Genomic DNA, 17859 nt, shown 5'->3' on the forward strand with positions numbered 1-17859 from the left:
ATTAAAGATCCCAAAACATATATTATTATAGATTCATTGTAAATAACGAATTGATTATTCACCACAAAACGCTAGTTAAAGATCCCGAAATTGTGATGTGTAGATACAAAGCCAGACGGCCAATCAGAAAGGAGCCTGTGTTTACCTGCGTTCAAAAAAAAAAGTAGAGCCGCGCCTACCTGTGGCCCCTCTGTCATGGCTCGTGTCGCGTCATAACTACAGAAGGACCGGGAGGACCTGGGAACAGCAACCATGCACATAGCGCATTTCGGTTATTTTTTAATATGGCATTTATTTGCTCATATCAATGCGGAATTGCCTTTGTGTAAAGAGGTAAGATGTCAACAATAATAACTTTCTCTATGTTTAGCATTTGTTTTATATTGTTCTGCATGAACAAGGAACACAACTGTTAAACGGTCAGATAGAGCTTGTGTGAGAGAAAGACCCGTGTTCACCTCTTTTTAGTAATGTATTATCATTTCATTTTCAAAGGCAAATGACTGCAACTTATTAGGTTATGGTTGGCTTTAGGCCTATGCTTGAACTGAAATTGAACAATATCAGATGTAATATGTGAGAATGAGCAAGAGGGGCCTATTACTGTAGAGATATTGAAGTTTGAATTTAATATTCTATTTTGTTGTATTACAGCATTTAAAAAATATCTGAAATACCATGGCCATAGGCCACATACACATACATACACTTTCTGTTTGTAGTAGGCCTAAATATAATTTTAAAAAAATGGGGTCGTCAAACAGCTGCGTCTTAAATATCCTTATTTTAATGTTTCACTTTCAGATTTCATAATTTACCTAGAATTTATGTATTTTTCTAAAAGGGTTCCTGAAATATAGTTATTTGACTGAAAGGGGCTTGTTTAACACTTCTACATAATAGGTGACACATGTGGGAAATTAACATATGTTAGCATGTTTGTTAGCAATGTTTGTGTTCAGCAATCTATCGAATGTCATGACTCATTGGTTTGGTGAAGTGGGTCACTGGACGGTTTCATCAATACTTTTGAAAATAAGTATAGTCGTGAAGAATATTTTTGATGTTGAAGTCAAGCCACTATATATGGATTTACAAATGGATTTTGTTTTAACATCATTGTGTTAACATTGTGTTACCAAATATGGTACTATGCTGTGTTCTACCAGACTTGTAACTCCTAGTTGTAACACCTAAAGTACAACTCAGTACTTATCTGGTATTCTACTTTTAAATATTTGCATTACAACTGCTGCATTTGATTAAGTAGTAGACTTCTTTATGGCAGAACGTTTATGGCAGAAAGATACTGTGTCGAGGCTTATCTGCATGGTATTGACGCCAAAGGCCCTCTATGGCAACTCTAGCGCCTACATTTCAAGGGGACTGAGCTTAAAAGTGAAATGTCAGCAAGCTCGTGGGCAGCAGCTGCTCCTCTAGGTAAATGGGTTTCCTACCACCAGAACTCATTTGACCATGAGTTGATCCCAATGTCCTGTTGCCCTGGTTTCCTCATGTTTGTTAATAGCAAGCGGTTGGGGCTGTGAGTGCCTATTCTTATTCCTATTTTCTATTCATATTGATCGCTGGATCCTCGGGACGTGGACCCCTTGGGTAAGGAGATATCTCAGCCCCAGCAGCACTGATCAGAAACATAACTACCATCTGCTGATGCATTTTGGTCAACTATCAAACTGTTCATCCCATGTGGTTTGAACTGGCCTTGAGTGGCTTTAATACCTACAGCAAGGTAAAGCCAGGCTGTCAGTAACAACATCTTAGGTCAATCTATCTGCCTACTCTGCATTTATGAAGGGTTCATATGGACAAAATAAAAGCGATGAGCATCATTTGAGTGCATTGCGGGTGGGGTGCTGTTTGTTAATGAACCACTGTTACTGCGTCTCAAAGCAGCGGTGTGGTGTTTGTTGTCTCACCGTGGAAAGGCCTCTTTTCTACAACAACAACAACTGTTGACAAAAGGACTGGTTCACAAACAACATCTCCCCCCGACTCATTCAGTAAACCCCGGAGGGATTTAGGTAGAACAGATGTACTTCCTTGATTAGAGAATAGAAGAAGAACTTATTGGGACAACCGGTGAGGCGGCTTTCTTGGGTAAATATTGGCTCCCAACTTTATTTGGAAAAGAGGTTGACTTGGTTTACAGCAAACTGAAAAACACATAATAATAATCACCCTACCATACATTTACAGAACATGTTTTTTTTAATGCTCAAACTGCATCCTCCGCTCTTATCATGTAATTTAATTTGCATGAATTGTAATTCTCTTTTTCCAGTCGGACTACCACTTTGAGTACACAGAGTGTGATATGCATCAGTCCAGGTGGAGAGTGGCTGTCCCCAACAAGCTCGATACGTGTACAGGCCTACCTGATCCTGTGAAAGGCACCCACTGCAGTGAGTTTCATCCCTTGACTACGTTACCCAGGACACTTCATCCTTTGAAGGTCAAGGCCAGAGTAATGTTTTTCCAAAATAAATGGTCAGCCTTTTGCCCCATTATTTGACAGAAACTTGGTGCCATGGTCTTTAATTGTTGTTTATACAGTAATTAGTCACAATGAGTCACGATTTTTGGACTACTTTTGAGCAGTATCCATGCTGATGATCTTCCATCTTATCTCTGTGGAAGCGGAAGCGAGACAGGGGACACACACACATGTTCATCTTACAGAAATTACCTCCTGTACGTCTCTGCACTCTTCCCCACGCACCCATTTTCTGTCATTCTCTTCTTACTTTGCGCAGCCTTCTCGTGTATGGATGGGGAGTTCCTGGAGATGAGCAGCCAGAGCTGCCAGAAGTGTGCGGCAGGGAGCTACTCTCTGGGCACTGGGGTGGCCTTTGACGAGTGGGACAGTTTGCCGGCAGGCTTCGTCACGCACGGCGTCAGCATCGACGATGACTCCCAGACCAACTGCTCCAAGTGAGTCTGTCCTCACATTCATTTCATATTTTCATTTAAATTTAGCAGACACTTTTACCCAAAGTGACTTGGAGAGTGAATTTGAGACAGATAGACGATTTCAGATAGATGTCATCAGGCAGAATGTAAGGATGCCTACTGGTATGTTCCCCTCATCAGGGGTGGATCCCAGTACCATTAAGCAGAACCCCCAGCACAGAGGTCAGCTACCTGCAGCTCTGGAGCCCCATGCGTCTCTTCCACCCCTCTGCAGTGGCTCCCCGTAGCTTCAAAAATAATAATATTTAGATAGTTATTTTTCGTTTTTCTAGAGATCAAGGTCATACTAGTGACACAAACAAAAAAAAAAATATATATTTTTATATATATTTTGTCAACCAAAATAAACTAAAATCCTACAACTACAAATTTCAAACTATAGGCTATTGGTTATTTTATATATAGTTTAACTATATACAACTTTATAGACTGTTTTATCTTCATTTTAGGGGTCAAATATGTTTTGTGTCTCCAGATATATTTTATTTAGTGGGAGAGGGACCAAAAATGTCTCTTTATAATGAAGGTTGCAGACACCTAGCCACTACTACAGCATCCTGCCCAGTGTCATATACAGAGACATGTGTAAAGATAGTTTCCGGACATGTACCAAACAGCTTGTGGTGCCTTCCCCCAGGTCCTCGTGGGTTCCCATGGGGGATCACATAGCCTCAAACGTAGACGAGTGCACCACCACCTTGTCCTTTGCTGTGAACCTCAAGAAAGCCGGAGCCGTCTCCTTTGAATATCTATACCCCGACAACAACATCTACTTTGAATTCTTCGTAAGTAACAGTCAAAATATTGTCGTTATCGGTTAGATTAGGTTGTTGGGTTTGTTAACTTCTTTCTGTCCGTCTCTCTCTGGGTCGTGCAGGTCCAGAATGACCAGTGCCAGTCGACGGACACGGAGAGCCGGTTCGTGAAGCTATCCGACGCCGACTGGAGTCAGTATAATGTAAGCCTGTGAACCCACAACATCTCGTCCTACATGGCTATGGTCTGTGGATGCTCTTCAATCTGTTTCACTTCCCTCTGTGTCCAGGCGAAACTAAACCAAGGCACCAACGTCCTGTACTGGAGAACCACAGCGTACGCTCTGCAGGAAACCTCTGTCAAATCTGTTCTGCTGAAGAACATCGCCATCTCAGGTCCGTTATCAGTGATTTATAGAGAAGTTATCATGTTGCTGTATCTAACCCTATACCACAAGTCTGTTTTGTTTGACTAGCTCACGCCACTAAATACATACCCCCCCCCCCCAACACCAACACCAACACCAACACCATTGTCTGTTAATAATTACATCTTGGTTCCTGTTCATGGTCCAGGGGTGGCCTACACGTCCGAGTGCTTCCTCTGTAAGCCGGGCACCTACAGTGCTAAGATAGGGTCCGCGCGCTGTGGCCCCTGCCCCACAGACTCCTACTCCAACAAGGGCGCAACCGTGTGCCATCAGTGTGAACCGGATGCGTACGCCGGTAGGTTTGTTGTGAGCAGAATTTAAAAAAACGCTTTCATTCTATATTTTCATTAATTCGATGGTAAAGTAGATATACTATACTATACTATACTATACTATACTTAACTATACCACAGGCTTGTTGTCCTGCATGAGTCCACATAAAGGCCAGGTTATCTCCATGCAAATATGCACCTGTAAAGTGTGTGTGTGTCTTATCTCCGAATCTTAATGTATGAGATGTGTTTTTTCTGCATGCCCACAGGCTGTTTTCTCTGACTGTGCCAATGTTTCCCCAGAGGCTGGTTCGGGGAGTTGCAAAGCGAGACCTGCATGCACAAACAGTGATTACTTCTACACTCACACCCTGTGTGACTCCAGGGGACAGGTACTAAGCTCAAACCCTGTACGACCTGCATGGGTCGTGACGGGGAGAGTTTGGATCACAATTTGGATTACATTTGCATTTTCGATACTTTCAGTCATTTAGGGTTAGACTTTCAGGAGAGACCGGCAAGAATACAATCAAAATGGGAGTAGCTGTTAAATAAAGTTACATAAAAACTAAGCACTAAGCAACATCCGTTAAATAAGTTAAATACAATGCAGAAACAGGAGCTACAACAAAAGAGCTAAATTCAAGTTTCAGTTTAAAGGTCAGCTTATGACATATTCAAGGAAAAAGACAATTATGGAACAATGTCAATTATAAACCTGTTTGTATGTGCGTGTGTGTGTGTGTGTGTGCATGCTGTTCAGTGCACCTCAGCTGCGACCATCTGGTGTGACTATTTGGTGGCCTTATCAGCTGTCCTGGCAAACAGTGCTCATCAAAGCTGTTCATCTGGCTCCGTTCACACATTAATTCTCCTACTTTAGAGTAGTGTCAATGTGTAACATTTCAACTAGCTCGTAGCTTACCACAACCTGGACATATCTGTAGTCAATGTATGCCACCCAAGCCGAGCCGACCTACCCTAGGTCGCATCACACTAGGGCTGTCAACGAATATTCTAAATTTGAATATATATTCGAATAGTTTTTAAAAACAGACATTCAAAGGTGAAAATCAATATTCAAATGTGGAAAAACACACACCCACGGCAGCTGCGGTGCTGCTGTCTGCTTTGCGAGTGGGCGACCAGAACACTACAAGACAAGAGACAAGAGTCAAGCGACAAGAGTCGGGACCTTAAATTGCTTGCACAAAACTCTTGATCAGCACTCAGCATTTGTTTATTGTTGTTGTTTATTTAAACCAGTATGCGCAGAGAGAGTGAGGGGGAGCGAGAGAGAGAGAGAGAAGTGAGCTAGTGAGCGAGCGAGAACGAGGTCTGCGGTCTTGGCCATTAGTTAATTTACTTATTTTTGTGTAGGTAATATGTTGTCAAATATGTTTGAACTTAAATAAACTACCTATACAAGTAGTTATGTCTCGTTGTATTAGTTTGTCCTGTTATTGACGTAATGCGCGTCATTGACATAATGCACAAATATAGATATTCAAATAGTTTGAATATATGTGTTTTTTTTAGAGGGAATATTCGACCGTCATTTTTTAGCAATTTAGACAGCCCTACATCACACTGCTGCACAGCCAGTTAGAGTGGACAGTTATTGAGTCTACTGACTTGGGGCTCTATGTTCGACGTTGTGATTTGAATAAGCCGTATTCATTAGGCCTATTAATCTAAGACTCAAAATGTGGGTGTCCCAACAGAACGACAACAATTAAAGGGTTAGGGATTGTAATCAAATAAACAATGGTTGGTGATTTCCTCCCGTATCTCTCGTCAGACCCAGATCATGTACAAGTGGATGGAGCCAAAGATCTGCAGTGAGAGTGTCCCTGGAGCAGTGGCTCTTCCCGCCTCCGGCCAGCTGACCGCCTGCCCTCCCTGTAACCCAGGCTTCTTCCTGACCAACGCCTCCGCCTGCCTACCCTGCTCCGATGACTTCTACTCCAACGGAACAGGTGGGGCACCTCCTCGACCACCATCTCTGAAGCCTTCAATCGTGTGTCTCAATGGACGCATTGAATAACATTGTTTAATATGGTGTAATATGTCATGTGTTACCAGTAAATTCATAACTTTAAGTTGAAGCACTCAATATAATGCAATATACAATACAGATTTGTAATGCTCTGTCAGTTTAGGGTCCTAGTTGGAACATGGATGAATAACTCCTTATTGCCTTAATCATTTTTTCAATTTGTTTTTTCTTCTTGTGTCTTTCATATCCTCTGCCTCGATTCCCAACACGATGCCAGATTGTGCGAAGTGTCCCGCTGGTACGGAGCCTGTGGTCGGCTTTGAGTACAAATGGTGGAACACCATGCCCAGCAACATGGATAGCTATGCCTTGCGTCAAGAATACACCTTCAACATGGAGAAGAGCACAGGTGAGGCGCGCTTCCACCTATCAGAGCCCAAAGAGCTGAGAGGAAGGGGCTACGACATACGTGTGGTGAAGCATTGTGGTTCTTAATTGATGTCATGATGTGTGGTTGTGTCAGGGTGGGAGGTGGCCGGAGACTACATCTACACCGTCCCCGGAGAGCAGGACTCCGACTTTCTGGTCCTGACTCTCGATGTCCCGGGATACAGGTGAGGGCCAGCACACACCTATGCATACACACACGCCCACGCCCACGCCCACACACACACATGCACGCTCGCAGGCACGCAGGCACGCACACACGCACGCACAAACACACACATAAACACACATACATACATACAGTACATACATACATACATACATACATACAGTGTGCGAAATACGGGGGGGTCCAGGGGGCTGGGCCCCCCCAATTAACCCATGAGACCCCCTGAAAGCCTCAAAAGCAAAATTTGAAGGGGGTCTCAAATTTCGTCAAAAAAAACATATGTATATATATATATATATTTTTTTTTTATTGTCACTAATGGTAATTTAAATGTGTTTAAGCTCACCATGTCCAGTATTCAGAATTTTATACATTTCTTCACAAATATGTTCTATTTTTTGCCAAGCAGAGCAAGCCAGTCCTGTGCGTGTATGCAAATTAGCCATGTGCGCCAAACAGAAGAAGGGCCCTATCGTGCGCCCGGTGCAATTGACAATGGTATATATTATTATATAATATTATTTGGCCATAAACTGAGCCATTTGAAGTTTGAAATTCATGTGGTCATGCATCTGTCTCAGCGGAGACTGCAAACTCACTGTCAAAAATCAACTCCGCCCACAAAGTACTTTGACGTCTGCTAAGTATGCTATAGGCCTACTGCATGAGAAAAATTTAGATTGATATTGCGCAACAATCGGGAGATGGGGACCCCCCCGAATATTGAAGGGTATTTCGCACACTGCATACATACATACATACATACATACACATGAATGCACGCAAGAGCATGCACACGCACGCATGTACGCAAACACACACACACACACACACACACACACACACACACACACACGCATGCATAAAAACACACACACACACACACACACACACACACACACACACACACACAGAGCTATATCATATGCCAGCTGGTGTGCATAAGTTGGCTTTTATAGCAGCAAAGAGCTCTCACAAACTTATATAACATCTTGTTGAAAGGCTGCCTTCATCCACGGCCAAAGATGATGAAGCGACCGAGCTGTCCCGGATCACCTTCGTCTTCGAGACAACCTGCACCGCCGACTGCCTGCTGGACTTCCTGGCAGTGAGGATGAACACCAACATGTCACGTGATACATAACGTCAGAAACATTATTATTATTATCTGTAAGTTGAATGTGTTCAACGTGGTATTTGTGGGTCTGGTGTTCAGGGGTACAGCAAGATGAACCAGCACATTGTGGAGAAATGGCACGGCACCACGGGCAAGCAGTCCTACTCATACGTGGTCCAGGACAACATCACCACCAGCTTCACCTGGGCCTTCCGACGCATGCAGTCGCATGGCACGGTCAGTCCCACACACATATTCATCCTTATACACACATGTGTACACACATATTCATCCTCCCCCTGCTGGAAGGAGGATAGCCGTTATACCCAAGGAAGGAAAGGATATTCTTTATTCTTTATTTGAAGGATAGCCCCTTGAGATGTATCATCTCATTTTCGAGGGGGTCCTTACAATAAAAACAATACAAAGATAGCAAAAGTAAGTATTAAACATAAATCCAAACACATAAGCACAAGGACAAACACATACACTCACACACCCATGCACACTCCAACACTGCTCCCCAAAGCTACCCCCCCCATCCCCACCCCTCACCAGCCAATATTACAGAGTACAATCAAAAAATAATAATAATAATAAATAAAAATACATAAATAAAAAAATTCCTCAATAAAATGAAGGTAGACATTTGTACTGAAAAGCATACTATACACCAATATAAATACATTTTCTTGCATACACAAGTCAAATATACAGTACATATTTGTAGATACACATACAGTATAGTGACAAAATGAAAGCAGGTATGAGTAGAATGAGTCCTAGAGAGAAAAGGTAAGATAGATCAGAAACAAGAGCAGGATGTTTTATAATGCGTAGCTAAAGATGATTTGAAGATATGAAAAGAAATGATAGACCTAAGTGAGGAAGGAAGGTTGTTCCACTCTGATGGAGCTTTGAATTTGAACGCCCGACGACCAATTTCTTTTTTGATTTTAGGTGTGACTAGAAACAGGTGATCCGTGTGCCGTAGACTGTATTGAGAAGTAAAAGGAATTAAGAGTTGTTTCAAATATGAAGGGAAATTAAAATAGATGCATTTGAAAGTAAAAATTGACCAATGGAATTGCCTTCTGGACTTAGGAGCAGGCCAGTTCAGGGATTCATACATTAGGCAGTGATGGGTTCTAAAAGGACATCTGAGCACAAATCTACAAAGACTATTATATAGCACATTAAGAGGACGGAGATTTGTTTCAGTGGTGTTACCATAAATAACATCAGCATAATCCAATATTGGAAGTAGTAATTGCATTATAAGTCTTTTCCGGACTTCTTGAGAGAAGCAGTCAACAGAACGATAGAGTGATTTCAGACAGCCAAATATTTTCTTGGTGATTGAGTTTATATGAGGTTTAAAGGATAGCTGAGAATCAAGCCAGAGGCCTAAATATTTAAATTCTTCAATTTGATCTATTGTTGTTCCATCAAGAAGATTAATAGACCAGTTACTTAATAACAAAGGATCAGGTCGAGTGCAAAATAACATACTATATGATTTTTTCTTATTCAACAGAAGCTTATTTGAAGAGAACCATATTTGAGCCAGATTGAAATCAGATTGTAGAGAATATTGAATTTGTGAAGTGTCAGAACTGGAAAAGTATAATACAGTGTCATCTGCATATAAATGAATTTCGCAGTCAGAACAGATTTGAGGAAGATCATTAATAAAAATTGAGAACAAAAGAGGACCTAAGGATGAGCCTTGTGGAACACCTTTATCAATGATCTTGAACTCTGAATGACTTCCCTGAAAGGAGACACACTGACTTCTAAAATGAAGAAATGAGTTAAAAAATAAAAGAGAGTTAATGGAAAGACCAATAGCATACAGTTTATCTAGTAGAAGATAATGATCAACCATATCAAATGCTTTTGAAAGATCAATAAATATAGCACCTGTAGGCATATTGCTATCAGCAGCTGACAGTATATCGTTTGTGAATTTTAGAAGAGCAGTGGTGGTTGAGTGATTAGGTCGAAAACCTGATTGGTGTGGCGATAATATGTTATGGTCAGCAAGATATTTAGATAATTGATTAAATATTAGTTTTTCAAATATTTTTGCTATGCTATTGATGATTGAGATTGGTCTATAATTATTGGTGTCTGAGGTGTCACCTCCTTTATGAAGAGGGGTTACTCTAGCGCTTTTCCATGATGACGGTGTTTCACAAGTTGCGAAAGATAAATTAAATAAGTCAGCCAGTGGAAATGACAAAACATAAGAGGCAAGTTTAAAGAACTTAATTTCCAGACCATCTGGACCAGCACTGCATTCAGAGCTTAGGCTATCAATAACCCGCTGAACATCTATTGGAAAGATGGTTTTGAAGCAAAAGGAGCTGCTACACCTAGTCTGATTCGAGGTAAGACCAGAGTAAGTGTAACCAGATGGAGAGCTGTCAATTGAAGAGAAGTGCTGGCTGAATGCCTCTGCAATTAATAAAGGTTCACTCACAGTTTGATTGTTTAGTCTAATATGCGTTGTAGGGCTTTTTGTGGATTTATTGGTTATAGAATTGATTCTCTTCCAAAATTTCTTCGGGTTTTTAAAGTCAGTTGATAAGCAGTCTTTATAGTAGTTTGCTTTAGCATTTCTTGTGTTGGTTTTACATTTATTCCTTAACTCCTTATAAGCATTCCAGTCAGCAGCATCCTTTGTTTTACGGTATTTATTCCAGGCCTTGTCTCTTTGTTTGAATAAGTGTATGAGATCTCCCTTGATCCAAGGTAGATGTCGACCCTTGACCTTAATTGAAATAAAAGGAGCATGCTTGTTAATTATCTCGACAAACTCGGTATAGAAGAAATTCCACGCATCTTCAACAGATGGAATTAATTGAAATCTCTCCCAGTTTATGTTTATTATATCTTGAATGAAATGTTCAGGATTAATTTTGTTAAATTGTCTTACTTTAATCAATTTAGGAGGAAGACGAGGCACTTTGATTTTCCAAATACAAAAAACCATAGAGTGGTCACTAAAAGAGTCAGGTAAGACCCCAGATTGTAAAATTCTGCCAGGATGGGAAACTAAAATCCAGTCAAGCAAAGAGGAAGAGCTGGGACAGACTCTAGTGGGTTCAGTTATGAGTTGAGTTAGATTTATGCTGTTGAAGAGGTTCCGATCTTTTTGAGAGGAGCGATCCAGCCAATTAGAATTGAAGTCACCTAATATGATTTTTTCACTGGTACAATCTAAAGAATTAATGGTAGACAGGATACAATCAGTAGTTTCTGCTGAAGCAGATGGAGGTTTATAAATATTTCCAATGATTAGTCGTTTATTTTCATGAAAAATTATTTTAACGAAGAGGCATTCAAAATGCTGGGGATTCTCATTTGGAAGAACAAGTTCTGCAGTCAAATTTGAGGATACATATGTTAGGAGGCCCCCACCTCTTGAGCCTCTATCGTTCCTAAATTGAACATAATTATCGAGTTTGACTTCATCATCAGGAATATTACTGTTTAACCAAGTTTCAGACAAAGTGATTACATGGGGTTTATTATAGGTAAGCCAGGCTCTCAGTAAATCAATTTTAGGTGGTAAACTCCTAATGTTCAAATGAATGATATGCAGCCCTTTAGCACAATTCATTAATCCAAAATAACTGAGTAAACATGCATATGATGTGGAAGTAGAAATGCACACCAAGCATCATCGCATGTTGTGGTTTGTAGCAGGCAGGGACAGGTGGTGAGAGAGGCAGAAGGAGAGCAACAAACACAAACATAAGCACACACACACACACACACATACATACACACACACACACACACACACACACACACACACAGGACAGGAGAGCACATACGGCATTGCAGAAAGCACATATGGCACTAACCAAGTAAGTAATTATAATGTATATATATATACATATATATATATATATATTTTTTTTAAATTATTTTTTAAAGAAAAAGGTTCTGAGCTCAGTCTACATGGCTCAGCATAATGCAGGTATATCAAAATGAAAGGTCCATGTCTACTAAAAGTAATATATTGGGCCTTTATGAGGCCATCAGATGACAACAAACAAAAATAAATTATTAATAATAATAATAATAATAATAATAATATGCTTCAACAGCTTCTTAGTTTATTAGCTACAACAACCAAAAGTATTCAGTAATTATTCTAAAATAAATATTTATAGGCGTCTATCATTCCCTGTTTACATAACTTAGAGATCAACCCATATTTTAGTGTTACGCCATTTTACGACACTTGTGATATGCTATACGGCAAACAGTAGTAAAGCAGCTGTCACTAGGATATGATGGACTGTAAAGGATATAGACCTATCAGTGTCTTAAACAGACTGTAAACACTACGCCATCATCTCAACACAGAGGACGGCCTTCCTTAGTAGATACGGACCAAATAGGATTCATAACAAACAGACAACTCAAGGCAATGTAACAAGAGCCTTACATATTGTAAAGCAGATTAAGGACTAAGTTAGCTCTATTGTTCTCAGTATAGATGCTAAAATAGCTTAGGAGTTGGTTTGATGGGGATTTGTCTATCTAGTAATCAACAGTTGCGGCTTTAGTAGAGTTTGTATACATTGCATTCAGGCATTTTACTCCTCTCCCACTGCAAGAATAGAGGTTAATAGGAGCCTTCCTAAGTCCATTACTCTGCTACGATGCTGCGGCCAAGGTTTTCCCGCTAGCCCCAGTCTCTTGAATTTATTCTTCGCACCTCTGGCCCAAGCATAATGGACAGAATGATAGGATATATCTATTGGAGGACCACAGTATGAAGTATATGCTGTTTGTATGCAGAGGATGCACTGATCGCAATCATGGAACCAGGTTTTGGCTGGTTCCATGATTGCGATCAGTGCATCCTCTGCATACAAACAGCATATATTTTGGGCTTAACAGGTATTCACAGCTTAGTGATTATTTTTGTTTAAAAAGAAGGTTCTAATCCAAGAGAGCCACCAATTGTTATTGATATATTTATTGATGCTTATAACTCCGGAAGTATAAAGGCCGCATAGGCAAGTTATACCATGGCATCACTTCACTGAAAGAGAACACTACCGATTATGTGAAACAACTATGGGGAACCAAAGGAACTACTGAAGACATGTGCAAGCACATGCGCCCACACACGTAAACCCTCTTGCGTTGTGTCAACATCCAACCATAACTCTACCTTTACTGTCAACAGAGGAACCACACGAGCGACGTCGCCAAGATCTACTCTGTCCTCATCACCAACGCCGTTGACGGCGTGGCCTCCCGGTGTCGCCAGTGTGCAGCAGGGTCGTCGGACCTCTCCGCCTGCGTGCCCTGCCCGCCCGGACACTACATGGTCAACGGCACAGGCGTGTGTGAGAGCTGCCCGCCCAACACCATCATCAGGCCCCAGCAGACGGTGGGGAGAGAGGCCTGCATCCCCTGTGGACCCAACACCTCCAGCAACCAGGTCAGGAGCGGGGAGCACAGTGGGGACCGTTCACTAGTGCAGGCCTCAGGCCTTAGGATGAATGTGGAGTTCTTATTTACTGCTATTATTATATGGTTCATATCTATATGGTATATATCAACTTCTTCTTTAGCCTAGCCAAGCAATTGTATTCATTCCCCCAGGGGAAATGAAGGTTTAGCAGCTGCACCCATCAGTATGGAAGCAATGCGGCCACAAAAAGAGGAATGATGCCTTATCCGCGGTTACAACTCTTCAGATCCAGAGAGGGTCTAACTAATCGAGGTCTGTTCCTCCTGTTTGACCTCCAGGCCTGCTCAGCCTGCGTCAGCGACTGTACCCTACAGGTGCAGAGCGGAGCAGGCCAGCTCCTGCACTACAACTTTTCCTCCCTGGCCAACCTCACAGGCTTCAGAAGCAGCCCCCGCTTCACCAGCCGAGGCCTGCGATACTTCCAGCACTTCCACCTCGGGCTGTGTGGGAAAGAGGTGGGAATTCATATGGATTATTATAGATTCATATTTAACGTTTCATCTTCATTTTAGCAGACGCTTTCATCCATAGTGACTCAGAATTCAGATACAGGACATTAAGACATTGAGCAGGTAGGGCTATCAAATGGAGGTGTGTAGTCCATAGCTCATTTTTGAGCAACTACAGTTCAATTCTTAGCAAAAAGGCACTGAGTTTAATTCCCCATGGTCCAGCACACAGACAGCCACCCCCAGCCTAAACAACCCACCTCCAGGGCCCACTGTCTCAACCCAAACTACACCACCTGAACATGATCATTCAGGATCCAACCCTGTACCTTTTCCGACCACCCGAGGTACCACGCTACCCTGCCCTGCAGCCATGTCATTATGCATGTTTGACCACCAGTGGCCTCCTCCTCTCCCCACAGGACAGACAGCTGGCCGTGTGTGTGGACAACGTGACGGAGCAGCGGAGAGAGGTGAGAGGGTACGCCTGCCAGTCCATGGTGGTCCCCTCCGACACCAGGGGCCAGGGACTGGTCTCCTCCCAGCCCTTTGTGATCGCCGACATGTTACTGGGTAAGGCTTGAGAGCTGCTTCATGTTATCCTATGCTAGTACATCTGTATATGTATCTATCTGCCTGCATGTATTTCTGTTTATCTATCTATCTATCTATCTATCTATCTATCTATCTTTCTCTCTGTCAGTCTATATAAATGTCTGTCTGTCTATATGCCTGTCTAAGTCTGCAATGAAAACATTTTATGTAGCATATTGTACATGAGTAATAAGTATAGCAATGTACTGATGTAAAATATTTACAAATATGTATATTCAGATGACATATATAACGTGATGACATGTGTGTCTTTGTCTTTGTGCAGGAGTGACCACAGAAAATTCCCTAGATCACATTTCTTCCCTTGAGAACATGTTCCCTGTGGACATCGGTCTGCCTGATGTCATATTTTATTACAGGTTACACAGCTGATTTCTATTTTGTCTATTATGCATGTTTTATTGTGACGATGCAAGATTAATCAATGACATTAAAACAAACTAAATTGCTTTGGATATTATGAGATGAATGGATCATTGTGTCTGTAGGGCCAGTGAGACGACGCAGGCTTGTAAACAGGGCCGGTCGACCACGATCAGAATGAGATGTGATCCTACTGTGACGGCCAGCCACCAAATCTCTCTACCCAGGTAAGTAAGTACGCCTACACACCTGATCAGGGTCATTGAATTAACAAAGAATGTGATGTATTGCAAATGTCTGACTCTGCAGCATTATGCCATCTTGTGTACTCTAAAAGGATAATGGGGAATTTGCCTTAGGGGTTTTCCATAGCCTACATAAAGAAAATATGATTTTCCATTATTAACAATGCCCCTTGTGGTTAATTTAATGAACAACAGCCTGAGAAGACAACACCTTTTTATCTTGAATTGTGTCCTTCCACAGTGCCTGTCCGGAGGGGACATGCAACGGCTGCTCCTTCCACTTCTTGTGGCGAAGCCAGTTTGCATGTCCGCTCTGCACCTCAGACCACTACAGAGAGATCGTCAGTGCATGTGTCCAAGGAATACAGGTAGGAAACTAAAACCACATCATATGTACAATACATTTAAGAAAATATTGGAGTTACAAATAAAAATGTGTGTGTGTGTGTGTGTGTGTGTTGTAGAGAACGACCTATGTGTGGCAGCAGCCCCTGCAATGTTACGCTGGGGTTTCCCTGCCAGCACAGCGAGTCAATGCTTGCGTGAGCCTGGATTTCTGGCTGAAGTTTGGTGTTTCCACGGGAACAGTGGCTGCTTTGCTGCTCATTGGGGTGATCTGTTACTTCTGGAAGAGGGCGCGCAAGTAAGACCTCTCTCTCTCCCTATCTCTCTCTCTCTCTCTCTCTCTCTCTCTCTCGCTCGCTCTCATCCTCTTTAACTTTCTCTCTCACTCTCTTTCTCTTTCTCTCTTTCTCTTTCTCTTTCTCTCTCTTCCTCTTTCTCTTTTCCCTTCCCCCCCACTGGGTCTATACTCTTATCTTATCTTTAACCAGATTCTTATTGCATGAGATGTGACTTGCAGATACCCTTTTTATGTTCATGTTGCACTAAAAAAAGAATTGGAAATCGACTAACAAAGAAAGACCGTAAAATCAAAAAAGGACCGATATGAAAGTGCAAACTCAACGCTATTAAAACATTTGAAGTCACACCTGTGACGTCTGAAAGCACTTTAGCCTTTAGACTTAACTGTACATTTGCCATAGTGCCATTCTTTACAGCAGGTCAGAGAGCAGGTTGTGTTGTGAGGACTCCTCCAGAAGGTAAACGCTGTGTGTGCTGAGAGACACCGCACACACACACACACACACACACACACACCGTTTACCAACTGGAGGAATCCTCACAATAAAGGGCAAGAGAGCAGGTTGGCCTGTTTAATGAGGACTCCTCCGGTTGGTTAACACTGTGTCACCGTGTGTCTCTCCCCAGACTGGAGTACAAGTACTCCAAGCTGATGACCGCTGGAGACAGAGAGGAGTGTGAGCTCCCAGCGGCCGACAGCTGTGCCATCATGGAGGGGGAGGACGCAGAGGACGACCTCATCTACCTCACCAAGAAGTCCTTCTTCCACAAGGCCAAGATTTACTCCAGAGAGGTCAGCACCAGCCCCCCAAACACACGCCTGCGCACGTTCCCACACACACGCCATACATACACACATCATACACACACAGACACACACACACCAGGCGTACACATCATACACACACACACACACACACACACACACCATACATACACACTTACACACTGTACACACACTCACTATATATCACACCGTATGCACACACACACACACACCGTATGCACACACATCATACACACACACACACACACACACACAATGTATGCACACACCATACATACACTCATGTCCAGGTACACACACATATATAACCAAGCATAGGAACAGTGCCGCCGCTCCCCATACGCAGAGTATGCAGAGCGTGTAGGGCCCCAAGGGACTGGGGGGCCCCCCCCCAACAACAACCAGCGGACGTACAACCCCCCCACGCCCCCCCCCCCCCCAAAAGCTTAGCGGCGGTTCTGCATAGGAAGATACTTAAATGTTGTGTTTGTGATTCTTTTGTTTAGAGGACTTCAGATGGATTTGATTCGGTTCCATTGAAGTCGTCTGCATCGAGCCTGCTGAGAAACGAAGAGGACATGGATGACTGCTGAATAAGAGGAACAAGCAGAACCTGTTCTTCAGACCACATTTAGCAGGCTTTGCGTGGGTGGTTTCTAATAAACCAGAGTAGAGTTGCATCTGTAGGGATGGCTCGAAAAGGTCAAAGATTACACAATCTAAAACAATGTCACAATACTTGAGAAAGTATAGGATTTTTATTTTATTTATTGTTTTTTAGTGTTTTTCTGCCTGACGAAATTTGTATTATTTCAAAAGAATTGTAGGCTACATGTACCAAAACGTGTAATAGCCTACATAAGATATTCAATACAAAAGAAGACCTATCTGTATTGGGGAAAATGTACTTTAAAGGTATTATAGACCTCATAAACTACACAGACGTTTATGTTGGACAATTGTCTCGCACGTTTTATTATTGAATATTTGATTTTCACCTATAGGCCGACTGTGAAGATGTCGGTAGTCCTATGTGTGGTATAGACTAGTATTTTAGATTCGGCTGTG

General features: G+C 42.2%; 1 protein-coding gene across 1 annotated transcript; it reads left to right on the forward strand.

The window, feature by feature from the left end:
• Window positions 1–252: 252 nt before the first annotated feature.
• On the forward strand, window positions 253–17693 carry elapor1 (endosome-lysosome associated apoptosis and autophagy regulator 1; the record flags this gene model as incomplete). The annotated part of the gene is made up of 22 exons (XM_084479632.1): window positions 253–333; window positions 2303–2423; window positions 2775–2952; window positions 3629–3776; window positions 3869–3949; window positions 4037–4142; window positions 4323–4472; window positions 4753–4841; window positions 6251–6428; window positions 6726–6857; window positions 6972–7062; window positions 8067–8172; window positions 8281–8418; window positions 13397–13654; window positions 13966–14142; window positions 14559–14709; window positions 15017–15110; window positions 15240–15341; window positions 15601–15727; window positions 15824–16002; window positions 16632–16797; window positions 17298–17693. 22 exons carry the CDS (start codon window positions 253–255, stop codon window positions 17382–17384), a joined length of 2940 nt encoding a protein of 979 aa, XP_084335758.1. The 3' UTR covers window positions 17385–17693.
• Between the last annotated feature and the right edge of the window lie 166 nt (window positions 17694–17859).

The sequence above is a fragment of the Micromesistius poutassou genome, assembly GCF_964030765.1.
Source record: "Micromesistius poutassou genome assembly, chromosome: 15".
Lineage (NCBI taxonomy): Eukaryota > Metazoa > Chordata > Actinopteri > Gadiformes > Gadidae > Micromesistius > Micromesistius poutassou.